The sequence below is a fragment of the Limulus polyphemus genome, unplaced genomic scaffold (genome assembly GCF_000517525.1).
Source record: "Limulus polyphemus unplaced genomic scaffold, Limulus_polyphemus-2.1.2 Scaffold92, whole genome shotgun sequence".
Lineage (NCBI taxonomy): Eukaryota > Metazoa > Arthropoda > Merostomata > Xiphosura > Limulidae > Limulus > Limulus polyphemus.
Window position 1 is genome coordinate 847698 of NW_013665702.1, and position 19965 is coordinate 867662.

At 32.6% G+C, this 19965-nt stretch overlaps 1 protein-coding gene across 2 annotated transcripts in view; it reads left to right on the plus strand.

Annotated features, from left to right (window-relative positions):
* Positions 1-19965, plus strand: part of LOC106468884 (para-nitrobenzyl esterase-like) — a 77615-nt gene that overhangs the window by 28151 nt on the left and 29499 nt on the right. For both annotated transcript variants that reach the window (XM_022398019.1, XM_022398014.1), the window contains one exon: positions 13523-14067. In XM_022398019.1, the coding sequence (XP_022253727.1) occupies positions 13711-14067 (357 nt within the window). In that variant the 5' untranslated portion in view covers positions 13523-13710. The remainder of the gene's footprint in view (positions 1-13522; positions 14068-19965) is intronic.

Here is a 19965-nt window from a genome sequence, read left to right on the forward strand (position 1 = left end):
GGTACCTTGACTGTATAGTACAAAACCTTGTCGAAACGTTGTACATTTGCTGTTATGTAAACTTATATTAAAGTTTTCTTCATTACCCATTCAAGCCGTCTCCAGCCATTATTATTAGACAATTATTTATTATCACCATTCTTTGAACGTCAAATACATATTTTCTCTTACCCAGTTGTTCTGAAGAGTAAACATGTTGTGATTACATCTCCACATTAATAAGGCTCGTGCTGTCGTTAGACACATGACATGATATCTATTTTCCACATAAACATTAATGGAGAGCTTGAAAACATATGTAGGATAGGACCTTTATAATTTGTCAATCAGGACAAAGTTCCTAAAGTGACCATTTTTTATTTGACAACTCCTAAATAAAACATTTTGCATGATTTCAGTAAAGGCGTCTCTGATAAAGATATATTTTTGTGATGTCCAGAAGTATACTATTTTTAAAGGCAGATCATTTTATCAAAGTGTTAAATAGGACAGTCAGTGTGTCAAACAGGACAATCAATGTGTCAAACAGGACACAACTTGTCAACAGACCCTTTTTACCGGGCTGTGAGACAGGATGTTCTTCCCAAAAACATTTAAAGCTTTCAAGATAAATCTACTCTTAAAAGTCTTCTACTTAAGACTGGCAAATAAAACATCTCTTCTAGAATAACCCATTATTGAATATGTCGCCTTTATTTTTAGTTGTTTAATGGAAGCTTTCTGTTTTGTTGACATATGTTTTTCTACATAATTCCTTTCCTGTGTTATAGATGGTAACGTACTTTGTAAGACTATCTGGTTTAGCCTTCAGTGAAGTTATTTCTTGAGTAAACACGAGTCAAATTTAATTTATCAAAATGAATTTATTTCTAGAAATAGTAAATTTAAGCTAACTCTCTTTAGAATAGTATTTTTGTACCTATCATTGCGTATACAATCCATAAAGTAGATAAATTATTGATGTTATATAACCATATGAAGTCGATAAAAGAACATAGTGAAAATAGGTTTTTATTTTTGATATGTAGGCCACGTTTATATGTTCTTTTAAAATAACCAATACACAAATTCCGATCGTCTTCTTTACTCTACTTTCATTATTTATTTTTTTGTCATTGTAATATATATTTAAGATGTGCATTTAATGCCCCCCAAAACATGTTTATATTTTTTTACCCAAGTACATACTATGGTAAACATTCGTTAGTCACATCCCATCAATTTTTCATCCCTTTTCCATTAACAGCAGTTCTTCTCCTATACTATACTTTCCAGCATTATCAACCTCTTCCCCATACATAACTACCAATGTTCCTTGAAACCAGTTCTATACTTTATCATCACAAATTATTTTTGCCTCTTTAAAACACAGTTTTTCTATTCCCTGATGAAGCCGCAAGGACGAATCGTTGGCTGTAATAAAAAGATTTTTTATTATTATCTGCAGAGTTAAAGTACTTTTTTTTCTCTAATTTTATTGCCAAAATGTCTAAATCCCTTCAGTGTATACTACAAGTTTTGAAAGATAATAAAAGAATCTTCAGTTTTCTTTATCCCTTTGCAACACAACACATCTAAAATTCCCATCGCCAAAAGCCATCTCATACATTATTACTTACCTCTCCTCTCCTATAATCACCAATCTTCTCTAAAATAAATCCACCTTCTGTACGGGTGTAAATTTCATTCCAGCCTTCATTGTTTTTAATCTCACAAATTCTGCTGTGAGTGAAAACAAAAGATAATTACAATTTCTACACCATTTTCTTGTTTGTTGTACTTGAACATAAACAAGTATCTTACAATAGGTGTACTAGTACAATATTAATTTTAAACATTCCATACGGTATTTGTAAACATGGGTATTATATAAAAGATTAGTACTTTGTAGCCGAGAGAATACAATGAGTGTGTGAATGTTTTTAAGCAGATCATAAAAAGCCGTATTGGTTTTACGTACTGATAAATATATATATATATATATGTAATATATCGTTGAAGTTCTTTATACACACCTTTTTATAGCTACAAATCCAAATAATGTTTGAGGCTATCTAACTCTCTAAGTAAATATAGTATTCGATGATTCTTTATTCGTTTTATAGACACGTATTATAATACAGAACTTATTGTATATAACAATTTATGTGTCAAAGCCAACTGAAAACAGTAGTTCCGACAAACATCAGGCGTCAGCTGCCCAGCAATATCGTGGTATTTGAAATAAATTTGTTTAACCCTTGGTGTATATAATGTGTTTATACATACAATTTTCATCAAGAAAGATATTAGAATGAGCTAGCTCAGAAATCATACACCAATTTATAATGATAGGTAGTTTTAGATACTAAAGTTTTGTCAGTATAAAAAAATTCATAATCAAGTTATTTTCCACAGCGAAAACTATACCTAAGTATCTTAAATAATATTTCATATAATCGACCCTGTTCGGCTCATGAGAAATAATATATTTCAAAACGGCAGCTGCCAGCTGATAATGATATATTGTGCCCCTGTTATTTGTTTATTTATTTATTTATAATAAACTAATTAGATTAGTTTTTCAGTTTGAGCAAACATCTACCATATTCAAATTCAAACGCTATGTTCCTTGAAACAGGAAGGATTGAAACAACGTTATAAATATACACACATAATACTACTATCAATGATGGTAACGCTTGTATTGCTTGTAGTGTGCAGCTACCGAGTGTTTCGTTTCTTTATTGTCTTTTAGCGTGTTGCCGGGTGTTTAGGTTTCTATGCTATTTTTTGGTGTATGGTTAGGTGTTTAGTTCTCGCACTTTTTCTTAGTGTGTAGCCAGGCGTTTGATATCCGTGCTGTCATTTTAGTATGTAGTCAGGTGTTTCATTTCTTTTCTGTCATTTAGTGTGTAGCCAGGCGTTTGATATCCGTGCTGTCATTTTAGTATGTAGTCAGGTGTTTCATTTCTTTTCTGTCATTTAGTGTGTAGCCAGGCGTTTGATATCCGTGCTGTCATTTTAGTATGTAGTCAGGTGTTTCATTTCTTTTCTGTCATTTAGTGTGTAGCCAGGTGTTTCATTTATTTTCTGTGTTTTAATGTGTGGCTAGGTGTTAGTTGTTTTTCTATCTCTTAGCGTATAGTTACAAACTTTTATCTGATTGTCATTTAATGTTTTTCCGGGCGTTCAATTTCTGAATTTCAAATTATTAAAACTGGTAGTGAATGAAAGACGTATATGGTTCAGAACTATTAATACTTGCAGAAAACCTCAATGTTTTAAAATTTAAGTTGAGTATGTTTTGCAATACGAAAACTTTAAAAATGAACTGGCTTTTAATCGACATACCTGTCTACTTTGTGCGTGACACAAGATCATTTATGAAACCTATGATTTCATTGTACGATGTTTAAGATTATAAAGTAGCACAGCTTTTAGCAATGAAACATTTGTGGTCTTAATTCTCTCCAGACATCGGCATCAAAATGTCATAAGTTTTTGGCCAATTATTTAAAAAAATGTTTTTTTATTAATAATAGCATAGGGCAGTATATTTTCAATTCCAAAGCTAATGTGCTGGATTTGGGAAATAGCGACAGTTGATTAGTTTTGAGTCTTGAATGTGCAGCCTTTGTCATATTCACCAAATTGTTCTACACATTTCACATTGATTTATCATGTTCCCAACTATTGCTTCCATGACCACATAAAATTATAGAAATAACAAATGTAAACTGTATCTCTAAAATATTTTTTCTTCACTTCGAATCCTCAATATGAAAATGAAAATCTAATCTCCGTTTTACATTTTACATCAATATTTTGTCAAACAATTCATTTAATTTTTGTAAGTATTACACCTTTTTTAAAGCTATTATATCCTAATATATCAGTTTGAGGAGAAAAACATTAAAATAAATTACATTTTCATTCCAAAATGTCTGAGTGGTTGATAATAGTCTTTTATAGATTAAAATTGATTAGAAATTCATTTAAATTTTCTAATCAATAGCTTAGAAACTTTTATAGCCATAAAAGTATAGGAGCTAAACTAAAGAAATTTTTGTATGTGAGTTTAGTTTTCGATTAATTTCTGTAAACTTAGAACCGGCCGAATAAAAGTTGGTTAATCCTACTGTTGACAATTCTATATTAATGTACGGATGAATTTCGATCCCGCTACGAGCTGAATAAAAGGTTACAACGAGATACAATATTCGTTTACTGTTCCACAACCTAAACAATATAAATGTTACCTATTTAATTATGTTTCATGTAAGGTTTCTTTTCGTGCACACCAGATTAAACGAAAGTACTACCGGATATTGCTGGGCGTAACAATGGTCGTCTGTGTATATGACTGGAGTTTCAAATGAACTTAATAATTGTGTGCTATTAGAGAACTCGACTTGTCACTGGAAGAGTAATGTTTGTAAGTCACAATAACCCGAGAGTGGTTTCAAGTTCAATTTTTGAAACCAAAGATAAAATTGTACTTAGGTATAACATTGTTTAATTACTTTAAATCCTATAAATATAATTTTCTTGAATATATGATCTTAAGTTTATTGAATATTCACGAGCATTTAAGACCTGAAAATCCATTCTATCGCTTGCATGAGTAAACCACAACGTATGATACTCTAAGTGGCGTTACAAGAGAGTAGAAGGTTCCAATATTACATAAAGTTTAGGAGTAGGTACAGTTATACTGTATGAAAGAAAGTATTCGGATTAAAACTCTCCTACCACATCTATCAACTGGGTCGTCAACAGATTAGAATTGATAGTAACCTAATGATTCTATTGAATTAAGAGGATGCTCCGTTATCCAAGTCAACTAAATCCTGTCACATCCGGCGGATCTTTAGCACATACTTGTTTTTCTCGCGTAATAACACTGTTTTTAGTTCTCAATTTTCGAGTAATTCATTTGTTTAACACTTCATTAAATTAAAAATTAAACCCTAAAATAAAGAATTAATTATTAGTTCTATTTTGCTGAATGAAATATCAAGTAATCTGATTTGTATTCTTGTGAGTTAAATGCTAGTTGATTTTGCAAAACTAAAATTAGAAACGAACCAAAAGTGTGTTGTTTTAATTCTGTGTTGAATCATGCTGGTTTCTGTAATTTTTCTTCTTCTCGGTTGTTGAGCCTCTTGCTGTCTAAGTTTACTTTATCTTCCCGATAACCAAGTTATGTATAATAGTTCTGGAAAACTGGTTAGTGGATGCAGCCAAGAACATATTTTTGTGTTCTTTCCGATAGTGTAATTTCCTCACCATTCCCTCTCCTCCTGTAATTAGTCATTGTTAAAACACAAAGAACTTCTAAATTAAGGTAATCTCACAGGAGTAAAGAATGATTATGTGACACACTTAAAGTGTATCTGAAGTTAATTAAAACCGTAATTAGTGAACTAGTCGTTAAGGTCTCTAAAATCTGAGAAAGCGTGCAGAAAACGAAATCTTTAATTAACCAATAGCATCAAAGAGCGAATGACGTATGTGTATATTCAGTCTGAAAACACTAGTTAGCTTTCTTGCTTTCTACAATTTGTTTTATTTTGATCAAGCTCAACAACACTTATGAACTGAAGATTCTGAAATAAGTAGTTTCTTTTATGTTAAAATATGTTTTCTTTTTCATAAACTGGTGATTTTTTTGTGTGCTCTTTAAGCGCTGTGACTTTTCGAAATCTACAGAATTTACTTTACTTAGGTCGACATCGGAAATAGAGTTATACTGGAATGATAGATTTAATATGTTATATAGTAAATAGATCAATCATAAAAACAACTGAATATAACGATTCATTTAAACTATATAACTACTTTTTCGTTATTGTTTAATCCATATATATTTTGATAGATATTGATCTGCAGACTTTGAGAAAATCGTACACTCTGCAATATTAAAAGCACAATTCCAAACGAAACGTCAACAATGAGCAGTGTGCAGCTTTAAAATGTCGTTTCATTTTATAGTGAACGATGGACATGGTACGTAAACGTTCGATCAGCAACGCAGAGCAAGAGTCTGGTCATACAACTCTCGTAAATTGTATCACTATCTGATAAACAGATCATAAAGACTATGAATCACTCTAGTAATTTTATCATGTAGTCCAGCTCTTTGATTTACTACTAAATATATATATATATATGTATATATATGTTATATTCGTTATGTAATTTATAAGTGCCATACGATTTGGTCCAAAGAAGCCCTTTGGAACCACATAGTCGTTGGAAACCATCATGATCATTACTTACTTATGACAGATAATCTGTTTTTTTTGTCTTCTTCTTTATTCTAAATTTGTCGAGCCTGTATTCTCATTATGAATTATAGGTTCTTAAAACGACCACTCCATTATGTCGGAATTATTCAAAATGCCTTAATTATAGTCATGGAATATTTCATATTTTTATTCGGATAAGCTTAAAGATCGCTTAACCTACATTAAATTGATGTTTCTTATATCATTAAAAAAGGACGAAGTTAAGTCAGAATGTAGCGTTTCGTACAATCAAACTAAAATATCATATGTAAACATTAATTGTCAAAAGAAGCCGCTAGAATAGCTTATGTTTGCTTGAACAAGAAACAGAAAGAAACTACAAATGAAGCCTGGTGGGAATTTTCCGTATAAATGCACAGTTAAGTAATGTCTCTAAGGAGGGTTGCACGTGTACAAACGCAGATAACGAGGGAAGCGTTAAAGACAATTATAGTTCACACTGTTTAGAATATTTTGTTCTCATTAAGCCACTTATACTTTGAATCGCAAGACCCAGTTATACGCTACTAGTTAACCCTACACAACACTGAATTTCAACTACTTCACGTGAAATCCCATCTCGAAGGATACAATAAATAACACAGGCAGACCTGCCAATTTAAAGTTCATAAAAGTTGTTTTGATTTTAATAACGGATTTTCGATAATTCAATTTCGTATATTTCGAAAATAATATTCACTTTTTTTTATCACGTAAGGATTTTTTATAAATCGGGAAGAAAAAAATAAGTCTTACTTAGATCAAATTATTATTTCGTTTACCACAATGAACATTTTTATTATTATGTTTGTTAACAAAAATACAAACAAACTGAAGAAAAGGGAACATTGATTTCAAAGGAATATACAACCTCATTCATCCTGATTTTTTTGTGTGTATGTGAAATCTATGTCTTTTAGTCTCAAAACTACGTGTTGTGGTCTTTCTTTTATGTCTTGCGTTATGAGGTTTTGTGAAAACATTTTACGTGATGGAGAACAATGGATATCATTTTCGGATTCAGCGTACAGGAATTACTGCAGAACATGCAAACATTTCAAAACAATAAACCATCGCAAGCCCGTGTTATTAGCAAGTCCTTTCAGACTTCAGGTATCCAAGACACTCACTAAAGTCTGTACAGAAGAAGTACATTAATGAAATATAACTTTTATTATGAAATCGCTAAGTTTTAAAATTATTTAAAGTCAAATCACTACAGCATATATACTTTTTACATACAGCTGTGTAAATTAAAAAAGAACCAGAATATTTTACTGTATCTATAAATTCCGCACTGAAACGTAAAACAATCCCACGCCATAGCATTGTTAATGAGGAAAATTTTACTGTATTTATAATTAACGAAACGGAAAGTAATATACGTCTACACCATACTCATGTTAATAAGGAACAATTTACTGTATCTATAAATACCGACAGCAAAAGGTAATATAAACTCACATCATAGCTATGTTAATAAGAGACAACTTAATGTACCTATGAATACCGACACAAAAACATAATATAAAGCTATGATGTGGACTTATGTTATGTTTCTGTGTCGGTATTTATAGATGCAGTAAGTTGTCCCTTATTGACATAGCTATGGTATGGGTTGTCCCTTATTAACATACTTACTGCATCTATAAATACCGACACAGAAACGTAACATAAGCCCACATCATAGCTATGTTAATAAGGGACAAGTTACTGTACCTGTAAATACCGACACAGAAACGTAACATAAGCCCACATCATAGCTATGTTAATAAGGGACAACTTACTGTACCTATAAATACCGACACAGAAACGTAACATAAACCCACACCATAGCTATGTTAATAAAGAATAGTTTAAAGGAAACCAAACAAACCTTAGAGTAAAATTAGCAAAATTTTAGTAATTTATTTTTCGTATCTCTTCCATTAATGTTTTTTTTTAATATTAAATTATTAATGATTTCAGTTTCCGCAAATGCACAGAAAGGATGTATGCCCATAGCTGTTTTCTAATTCTGAAATGATAGACAGGTAATGAACGGCACCCACTCCCAGTTCTTATGCTATTCTGATCGACACTCTCTTAGTGAACGACCCAGTATGACCAGGTGGTTAGGGCGCTTTCTCACAATCAGAGGGTCACGGGCTAGAATCCCTGTTCCACCAAACATGTTTACCCTTTCAACCGTGTGGGCGTTATTATGTGACGGTCAACCCACTATTCGTTGGTAAAAGAGTATCCCAAGAGTTGGCGGCGAGTGGTGATGACTAACTGCCTTACCTCCAGTCTTTCACTGCTAAATTAAGGGACGGTTAGGGCAGATAGCCCTCGTGTAGCTTTTCGTGAAATTCACAACAAACCTCATGGTGAACACTCGCCTCCAAAAGTGTGTAACACTTTTGTTTTTGCAATAAGTGGTGCCTACGAAAAATCCGAGGATTCACAATTCAGGCACGCTTGTCATTAGGCTACACTCATCCAAGTTTAATTTGTAACAAGGAACAGAAGTTCTAATAAGGAAAATCATTTTATTCTCCGCCCAGAATTTCACGAACAAATGGAGAGTTTCTGACGTGGTTGTTTTCCCAGACATACTGAACTTCGTAAATGTTATACTTCAAAAACGGCAGAAGAAAGTAGCGCTATATCATTAGCTCTGCGAGCTAGTTACTTACTACGCGAATTTAATGATTCCCTTTAAAATAGAAGGTAGACATAAACGTAACTTCCACATTTTTATCATAGAAATATATTTTTGATAAACATAATATACAAGTATTTTATTCATCAGAAACAGGAATCTGGGAGGAATGCAAGCAGTTTTCGTACTACCATAGATAATAAGAATCTAAATTGTTAACATACTACAAATGCATTATTTTCAATGTAAGGAGTTACCATATTATAAACAAACGATGAAAATTTTAAAGATTACCAAACTACCATATAAACTAGGTTGATAGGATAGTATACCACTATTGTACTAATGTTCATGTTTTCGGTAAGTTAGGTCTATTCTTTATTGTTGTTTTAGTAGTATATTGGTTAAAATGTTTAATATAGATTTTAAATTTCTTATTATTTTGTATCATTAGCTTAGTAAATGGATTTTGTACTAACCTTGATTTCCCGAACTGGTTGAAACTTATTGAACATGCGCGCCATTTCAGCCGTGGGGACGGTATAATAAGACAGTCAATCCCACTGTTCGTTGGTAAAGAGTAACCCAAGATTTGGCGGTGAATGGTGTTGACTAGCTGCCCTCTCTCTAGTTTGTCGCTTTTAACTTATGGACGGCTAGTGCAGATAACCCTTGAGTAGCTTTAACAAAGAAACAAATAATCACCAAGCACATACGCAGGGGAGGGGGGGGGTCATGTGAACGTTCGGCATCTGCTCGCCGCCTGTTGAATAATTACCAGAGGTTTACACAAACCGAAGAAAGACTGAGTGCTCTAGCTTTAATACATAATCATTATGACACTGCTACCAACATTGAAACTTTATGTAAGTTACTTATGGAAAATCACCCCAGAAGAATGGAGCATGCAAACAAGTTATTTCAGTAGTGTATATATGTACGTATATGATAGCCAATGATTCAAATAACTAATATAATACTGGTGTACAGAATTGTTTAAGTTAGTAATATAATTTAACAATTAATAACTACTCTGCATGTAGATTGGTACAGTACTTTACTATAATAAAACATACATATTTATGCTAATCTGAGACTAGCTCTCCTTTCAGTGTTAAAACAACATGATGATTTGTTGACTTTTCATTGGATGTTTATGGATTGCATGCGAACAGCCATGCAATTGTTTAAGCTATATTTCATGCAAAATTGCTTCCAGATTTAATCTCATAGCACCCTTTTTTTCTCACAGCACTCTAGACCCCCTGTAGTATTAACATGTTTGGCACAATATATGTTGGTGTTTGATCTCACAAATTAGAAACCCTATTTCCAGTATTCTGCGTACGGGTCTGATCACAACAATAGTTGAGTAGCTTGTTTTAGACACTCGCACATCTGGTTCACGAGAGCTTAAAGAACAATATAAACTTTTGACACTTCAACTTGCAGATACACATCTATGCTTTACATATCCGTAGATAAGTATCGAAACGGTTAACTTGTCTCAGCAGGGCTCTTGTCGAAGATGTTTTGGTCAAATAAATGCTGAAAATCTGTATGAGCCGTATATATCAAATACTTACACTAATGTATACTGTTATCTTCTTTCTGTGTAAGAAATAGAAAAAAGAAAACGCATGTAATTGTGTTTTTTATCTCTTACATTATTTCTTTCTTTCGTTTATGTATACATTTCTTTATTACACGTTAAGCGTTGCTTAGTAGTTAGCGTGCATTGGCAATGGATTCGTGGCTCGTGTCCAGTTTCCCCGAAAACGCGCCCACATTGTATGACCGCGCATGCACTGTAAGAGTGAAGCGCAAATCCCACTAATCAGTCCGAAAATAGTATCTCAGGAACTCACTAGCTGTCATATTTCTACTCTATCCGCTCAAAATTAGGGACAGTTATATGAACTTAGCTTTCATGTACCTATACACGTGGAAATTATAAAACAAGTTAACAGATAAGCTTGATATTGTTTAACAACAATGTATTCCATACGTGAAGTAAGTAGATTTGCTTTACATTTTAATTAACTTTTATCCACGTATGATATCCACTTTTAAATTGTACTTTTTGTGACATCATTTCCGTTGCAAGGTCTGGGATGAAGATTCATAAATTCATAAAATTGTAAAGAGATAAAAAGGATATCATTAGCCTATCAAGGATGTCCCTTCCAGCTCCCAAATACAATCCCGCCTTACTTTTCATGTATTCATCCAACCTTTTTATGAACTCAGTTAAATTTTCTGCCTCCACCACCCTTGAATGCAGCTCATTCCAAAAGCCAACCTCCTGTTTGAAAAGTAATACTGTCTAAACTGAAGACAACTCCTACGCTGTCAAAATTTGAATTTATGACATCTTGTCCTATTGTTTTCACTGCTAAACATAAAAACGTTTGATGGATCTATATTATCAATACCCTTAATAATCGTAACCACCTCAATCAAATCCTCTCTGATCCTTCTCCTCTACGGAGAAAGCAAGTTTAGATATTTTAGTTTCTCTTCATAGGACAATCCCACCATCCCAGGTATCACCCTAGTGGCTCTTCTCTGAACCTTCTCCAACAGTTCAATGTCCTTCTTGAAGAAGGGAGCCCAAAACTGTACAAAGTACTCTAAATGAGGTCTTACAAGTGATCTATACAGTGAAACAATAATATCTATTGTCTTGTATTCAATATTTCTATAGATGCTACCCAAAATCCTATTAGCTCTATTGCTAGCTACAATGCTCTCTTTAGATGATTTAAGTGATTTTTCGATACAACATCGAGATCTTTTTTTTTCAACCACAGCATTTAATGTATTCCCATTTAAATTGTAATAACAATTTGAATTGTGAAAACCTACATGTATCACCTTACACTTTTGAACAGTTAAATATCATCTGCCACATATTGGCCCAATACATCAAATGATTTAAATCTCACTGTAAATCTACAGCATCTTTGATACAGTTATCTACCCCAAAAATCTTAATGTCATCTGCAAACTTTCATTCATATAAATCACAAACAACAGAGGACCCAACACAGAGTCTTGATGCACACCGCTTGTAACTGTGATCAGTCAGATCTAACTCCGTTTATTACTACTCTCTGATTTATACTCTCCAGCAAATTTTCTATCCAATATATTAAAATTTCTCCCTACACGCACAGATTTAATTTTTGTTACAAGTCTTTTCTGATGAACCTCATCAAACGCTTTCTGAAAATCAAGGCAAAGCAATCCACGGTATTTCTTTCATCAACTCTTGCAGTTACATCTTCAAAGAATCTCAGAATATTTTTTAAACAAGACTTTCCCTTAGTGAAACTATGTTGGCTCTTTGACACTATATCAAGCTGCTTTAAGTGACTCTGCAATGCATCTTTAGTCCCACTCTCCAAAATCTTTCCAACCACTGATGTAAGACTAACTGGCCTATAATTACCTGAACAATGTTTATCACCTCCTTTAAATATTGGACTAACATTAGCCAACTTCCAATCTTCTAATGCTCTCCCACTACTCAATGACCTATAAAAGATATTAGCTAGCGATTTACAAATAAAATATTTAAGTTCCTTGGATGAAAGTTGTCTGGTCAAGAGGATATATAAATTTTTAGGTTTCCCAACATTTTTCTTGCAATTTCAGAACTTAAAATAATATATTTTACAACAATATTTTCCCCATACATTAAGTGCTCTGATTGAGGCATACTTGTATCTTCCTTCTTAAACACCGAAGAGAACATATAATTCAATAAGTTTACCATCTCATAATCTTCAGAGATCAGCTCCCCACTATCATTTTTAAGAGGCCTAATCCTCATCCTAACATTTTGCTTACTCATTATATACCTAAAGAATTCCTTATTGTTTGAGTTAACTCTCTCAGCCAACCCTCTTTCATATACAATTTTTTGCCCTTTTAACTTCTTTTTTAACCATCTCTCTTGATTTCATATAGTCCTCCAAGTCCTTATTATTTCTAGTAAGTTTAAATTTCTTGAATTTATTATATTTATCTCTAATATGATCTCTTAAACTGTGAGTGCTCTGTCACTGTTGAAACACATAGGTGTTTGAAAGCTTCTTCCTAATGAACGAATATGGAGAAACATATATTTTTCTAATATCAGAAGTATAGCGATTTTGATGTGTAAAATATAACTTACCCGCACATTAATTTGTATTTAATTTTTTTAAACCATTTTCTAAAGCAGTGGATGATTTTCTAACGTTTTTCTTGTGTATTTAGATGAGGGGTGTAGGGAAAAAGTTATAAATAGGTGCAAGCCAGACAATAGTCTATAAAGGGAAGCTGATACTTTTGAACGAAAAGGGAATAAGTGACGAAGTCATATTGGGAAGACGGGTCTATAAACGTTCCCCTGAGAAACGTTTATAATTTTCATTGAAAATGGTGTATTTTGCGATATCTCAGGTTATTTTATACCTTTTAAATATGTTTTATATATATATATAACTTAGGGGATGCCGTCCCACCCCCTTGCCTATGCGCATGTAGATCTTGATAATTTTTAAAGACTGTATGATATATTCAATTAGTAAACTAAATTCATTCATTATATTTTCAGGAAAACTCAAGATCATTGGAAAAATATACACTTTTCCATAGCACAGGATATCCAAATTATTTGAATTTTTGGCAGAGAAATAACCAATGAAGTTTAGTTCTTGAATCAAGATTTTCAAGAGAAGTTTTCCTGCTAAAAACACAATCTTGCACAAATTAAGTCTTATTGAAACTACATACGTCACCTGAATGAATAAGGATCCTCCAATTAGCGACATTATGTCACTACTTCGGACACCCTACAGGCCTTATAGCCATCTAGACGATGAAGATGACTTTCTTCGTCATTACCAACAAGAGGTGGAGGAACGGAAGAAGATCCAATGTTCGCGAGCAATTCCAGCTACCATTTTTGGCATTGCGGTCGTCTTGGTGACAGTCATTGTTGCTTGTTTTACAACAACAGGGTTTTCAGCACCAGATGGCGAAAATTATAAAATAGACGCAAACATAGGACCTTCTAGCTCGTGGAAACAGTTTGTTACAGTCCATACCAAGTGTGGAAGCTACGAAGGAGGCGTTGAGAGTGAGGCATTTGTATTTAAGGTAAACACAAAATGCTAAAATTATGAAATATATTTCCACAAATTTATTTTTTGTACTTTTGTACTTTTTTAGGAAATTAGATTATCTTTATGTATTTAGAAAAAAAAATTTCTATGTAAAAGGTCATATATAATATTCTTACCTAGCTGTGGTCAAAACTAAAAACCCTGCTGCCTAACCAAGTGTTAAAATCTCGACTACTTTCTAGATTAAGAATGTGTATTCACATTATCGACATATCAAGTGAATCTAAAGACAATCGCCAGAGAAACATACAATTAGACAATTCCCAGGTAGATATATCATTAGATAATCTCGAGGTAGATATACTGCAAAATAACCAATAGGTAGAAGATATACTAGATAAACACTGGTAGATATATTATTAGATAATCCCTGGATAGATATACTATTAGATAATCCCTGGATAGATATACTATTAGATAATCCCTGGATAGATATACTATTAGATAATCCCTGGATAGATATACTATTAGATAATCCTTAGGTAGATCTACAACGATATAATTCCTTGGTAGACTTATTATTAGAACATATGTACGTATATATGTTACAAGGTGATCTCTAGATAGTTATAATACTAGATAATTTCCAAGTTGATTTACTACCAGAATAGCTCCAGATATGAATACAACTATGCAAACCCCAGTTACAAATTCTACTAGGTAATACCTATATTGGTACACTACTAGGTAATCCCAATTAAGCACACTTTCAAACCCCTACTTTTTTAATACATTTGGAGATACCTCTCAACTAAGTAAGTTTCTAGTCAACTCCAATTAAACAGTTTTAAATAAGACTCTGAGCGATACACACTTGAAGACAATTATCATTTTGACCCATTTCAAGATAATCATTATTAAGACACGTTTCAATACAACCCTTGATTATACGTATTTCAAACACAATATTAGAAAATCTTAAATACATCAATAGATATAGGGGTTAGCGTGCTAGACTGTGGATCCGGGGATTGACATCACATTATCGCAAAAAAAAGGCACTACACATTTTGGAGGCGTATGCTCAGAATAAAATTGACGGCTAAATCCCACTATGCGATTAGAGTACCCTAAAAATTAGTATGAATTGCGTCCCTCTGCCGCAAAAACCATAGAGTTTCGCTCTTTAAGGCCGTAGGTGAGATATAAGAATGACACTGAAATCCCTCTACTCGATCAGATGATAGTAGCCCAAGAGTTGGCGATTGGTGAGTATAATAGCTGCCAACATGCAGAAAACACATAGAATTGAAAGCCATGAAACAAGCTTTTCTCTAGAATGCTGACCGTGCCACCAGCATAAAATTTGCGACTGGTTCGCAGGAAGAATGGTGGTTCTCAGACGATGACAGAAAGCAAAGCAACTGCATGGTAAGACCATAACCTTGGTGTATGTACCAGGGGTAAAGCTAAACGAGAAAGCTAAAAAGCTCGTAAAAGAAGGACCTATATCAAATCTAATACAACTCTACTGGCAAAATATTGACTTTCTCTACACTAGAAAGGTGAAGGTGTAGCCATGGATGGTTTTCGTGGTCATTCAGAGGAAATGAGACTGATGAAAAACAATTTACTGTATAGTGTATCTAGGAATAGTAAAATATGGGAAATCAATAGGACAATGTACAATCAGAAAACCACTGATAATTCTAAGACTTCATGAATATGTCTACCACACTACAGTTGCCATACACAGTGTCGGGAAATGCCTTCTGTCCAGTACTGGGGCTCATCAGATAGGCTGGGATACAATCAGTAAAATAACATTTTTCTACCTTCTGTGAAGCAGCTGATTACCAAATGACAGGTCAGAACCTGTCGGTGCAACCCCAGGGATTGTCAACTCGTCCTCACATCAACTAAGCTATAGTCTTTCAGTTTAAAATTAGGGATGGTTAGCCCAAATAGCCATTTTGTAGCTTTACGAATTTTCTAAACAAACTAAAAATCAGTTGGACATACTTTAACATAACCTCTATTAGACACACATTTCAAGACAACTCTTGTTTACACAAAATGTAAGATCACCACCAGTTAGACATTTCAATACAACACAAAATTAGACAGACTTCAAGAATTCCCTGTTAAGTACATTTTAATAACTGCGTCAGTGAGATACACTTCAAAATTCCCCCATTGGGTACATTATAACACAACCTTCAGTTATACACACTTCAAAAATTCCCCGTTAGATACACTATAGTACGACCATCAGTTAGTCACACTTCAAGAATCCCACGTTAGATACACTATAATACCACATTTAGTTAGACACACTTCAATAATCCCTCGTTGGATATATTACAAAACAACCCTTCAGTTAGACACACTTCACAAATCCCCCGTAAGATACACTTTAATACGACCATCAGTTAACCACATTATAACATAACCTTCAGTTTGATTCATACCAAGAATCCCCGTTTGATACACTTTAATACGATCGTCAGTTAGACACACTTCAAAAATCCTCCGTTAGGTACATTATAACACAACCGTCAGTTAGACACACTTCAAGAATCCCTCGTTAGGTACATTATAACACAATCTTCAGTTAGACACACACTTCACAAATCTCCCGTTAAATACACTTTAATACGACCTTTAGTTAACCACATTATAACCTAACCTTCAGTTTGATTCACACCAAGAATCCCCCGTTTGATACACTTTAATACGATCGACAGTTAGACACGCTTTAAAAATTCTCCGTTAGGTACATTATAACACATCCGTCAGGTAGACACACTTCAATAATTCCCCGTTAAGAAGGCACACTAAACAATTGTGTATATCTTCAACGTGACTGCTAATTACAAAATACTGGTGTCAGTAACTTACTTCAAATATATGAGATCTTATCACTATCATTATTAAACAGTTTAATGAAGAACCACTAGATAACGAAAAGGAATAATGCTAAAGAACAAATAGGCAAAGACAAATAGTACTCCTGAAGAATTAGTAGGTAACGACGAATAATACTGCTTAAAAACCATTAGGTAACGACAGTAGTACTGCTTAAAAACCATTAAGTAACGACAGTAGTACTGCTTAAAAACCATTAGGTAACGACAGTAGTACTGCTTAAAAACCATTAGGTAACGACAGTAGTACTGCTTAAAAACCATTAGGTAACGACAGTAGTACTGCTTAAAAACCATTAGAAAATGGCAATTAGTACTGCTTAAGAACCACTGCGAAACGACAAGTACTGTTTCTGATATATCATTTTACGATGAAAAACAATATTTTAACTGTCATTTTATTGTTGTGATCAAGAAATTGAGTCTAATTTTATTCAGTTAAACAGATTAGAATTTATAAAATATTTAAATGTGATGTATTATGTAATCCAAACCTATGAAACCACTCGCTGATCCAAGAAGGTGATTTGCGTTGAATTTTATTACGAGATTTTTTTAAACGAATTTGTAACAGGAAAGTAATTCTTTCTCTGGTATTTTCGACTCTCATTCACTTATTAAGTTTTCGAAAAAAGGCATTTAATGTAAACGTTTTTCTTTTCATAACTAAATTATATATATCTCTTTCAAAACAAAAGTATGTATTTTGTTATATAGTATGTGATTATATTTTTAAAATATCTTGTTAAATCAGGGCGTGATACAAGTGAATCTTGTTTTCCATGTATCTGAATTATTCATATAAACATCAGCTTAGTTTACAGTATTTGAAAAGTTGACAATGTTTATTGTAGAACTTTAATTTAAAATTGAGATATGGAAGTTATAAAAGAAAACTTATTAAGACCTCGATCAAAAAGAGGCGAAACACTATGAGAATATTTCGATCTGCAATTAACTCGTATAATATTTTTTATTACTTATACCTAAATATATAAATCAGTATGAAAAACAGCACGAGGCGTGACCGAGTTTTTGGTCGGAAAGTTTCTCTAAATATTTTCAGTTCAAAATTAAATTTAGATTTGAATGAACAGGCTTTATTCTTCTTCTATTTTTCTCCGGCTGAGATACATTCTTTTTAAAATTACGAAATATTAAATGGGTCAGATATTGTTATTCTCTGATTTTATCATAATTGGATGTCGTAAATAACCATAGCCCAAAAAGTATCGAGTTTTCATAAAAAGTCTTGTCCTGTTTAACATACAATATTTCGATGTTGAACAATCATCTTAGGGTTTGATTCACGCGATTCTAAAACAAACAAATAAGAAGACCGAAGTTTCCTGTAACAGAAAACGCTCCTTGCGGAGAAATCTAGACCGTTGAATAACGGCAACTGAAATCTCTCGAAACTCGATATTTTTAAAATTTTAGTGTATGTATCCACATATATTATTCATTTGATTTCTTGTTGTCTACAGCTAGTATACATCTGCCATTTCTCTTTGAACTTTTCTTTCTGGTTCTCTAGTAAGACATTGCCGTTATTTCTTTAGAAACTTATCTGTATGTTTCGTTTGTCATTTTTCCAGGTACTTTTTTTCAATGGAGGTATATCTCTATTATTTCTAAATAAACTTGTCTCTATATCTCTCTGGTATTGTGCTTGTTATGTCTATTGGTACTTTATGTTTCGTTGGTAGTACACATATTTGTTATTTTTCCAGAAACTTGTCTGGATGTTTTATTGGTAAAACATATTTCTTATTTTTCAACGAATTTGTGTTTAGGTTCCACTGGAAATATACATATATAAACCAAAGCCAAGATGTTTAGTGTAAATCCACATACAACCGTTATTCCTAATAGAATTCAACTTTATAAATTTCATACATGAAAATTTAAATAAAACAATTAAAAAACATTTCAATTGTGAACAAAGTACAAAATACATAATTTGTAAAGAAAGTTATCTGCAGCCGTAGCACCCAAAAGCGTTGGGAATATTCCATCTACTAGACATAATAAAAAAAAAAACGAAAATGAATAGAGGTGTTAGGTGATGTTTTAACCCACAATATCCCAACACCTACTACTATTCACCGTCTTCAGCCGGTTGCAGGACATGGTAGTCATCTCTAAAAAAAAGTTTGATTTAAAAATTAATATCTTAGTAGAAATTTTGTTACTACAACCCTAGACACTTAACCGATCTTACATGACAATTATCTTGTTATTCATTTGCGTTATTTTGGGTCTACAATCGCAGACTTTTTTCCTTTAACAGTTTTGTCTTTTATACTTTGTTGAAAAATAGTATTATTTTCAGTTATTTTATTTAAATTGTCATTAATGAAATTTATAAAGTTGGAAATTGTTATGATTTATTTTGGATTTACATAAAACATCTTGGTTTTAGCACAAATTTCCGTCTTGTTATGTAGTACTGATTTTATCGCCTATATACATTTGATATGATTAGACCTACATTATTTACGTTGATGTATATGTCTGATATTTCTCTAGTTAATCGCCAATATTTTCCTGTTAGTACATATTTGTTATTTTTCTTGAACTTGCTTTTATGATCCACTGATAATATATACACCTAATTTGTTTAAAAACGTGTCTTTATATTTCACTGATAGTATATATATATATATATATACATATATTAGTGTATATATAAAAGTATTTATATTTTACTGTAAATATATGAATATTATGTGTCTAAGAAGTTATCTGTTTTGTCTGTGCTTCTGATGAAGGAAGATTATTTCAAGACATACACAACACAAAATGATAATATAAAAGAAAACACCAACTTACAAATTACATTATCAGCTAACTATAATGAAATTAAATTAAAAGCGTTATATAAAATACATGCATTCCAATTTACATAAAATAAGCATAAGTTTGTTTTTATTAATTTCTCGCAAAGCTACACGAGGGCTATCTACGCTAGCCGTCTCTAATTTAGCAGTGTAAGACTAGAG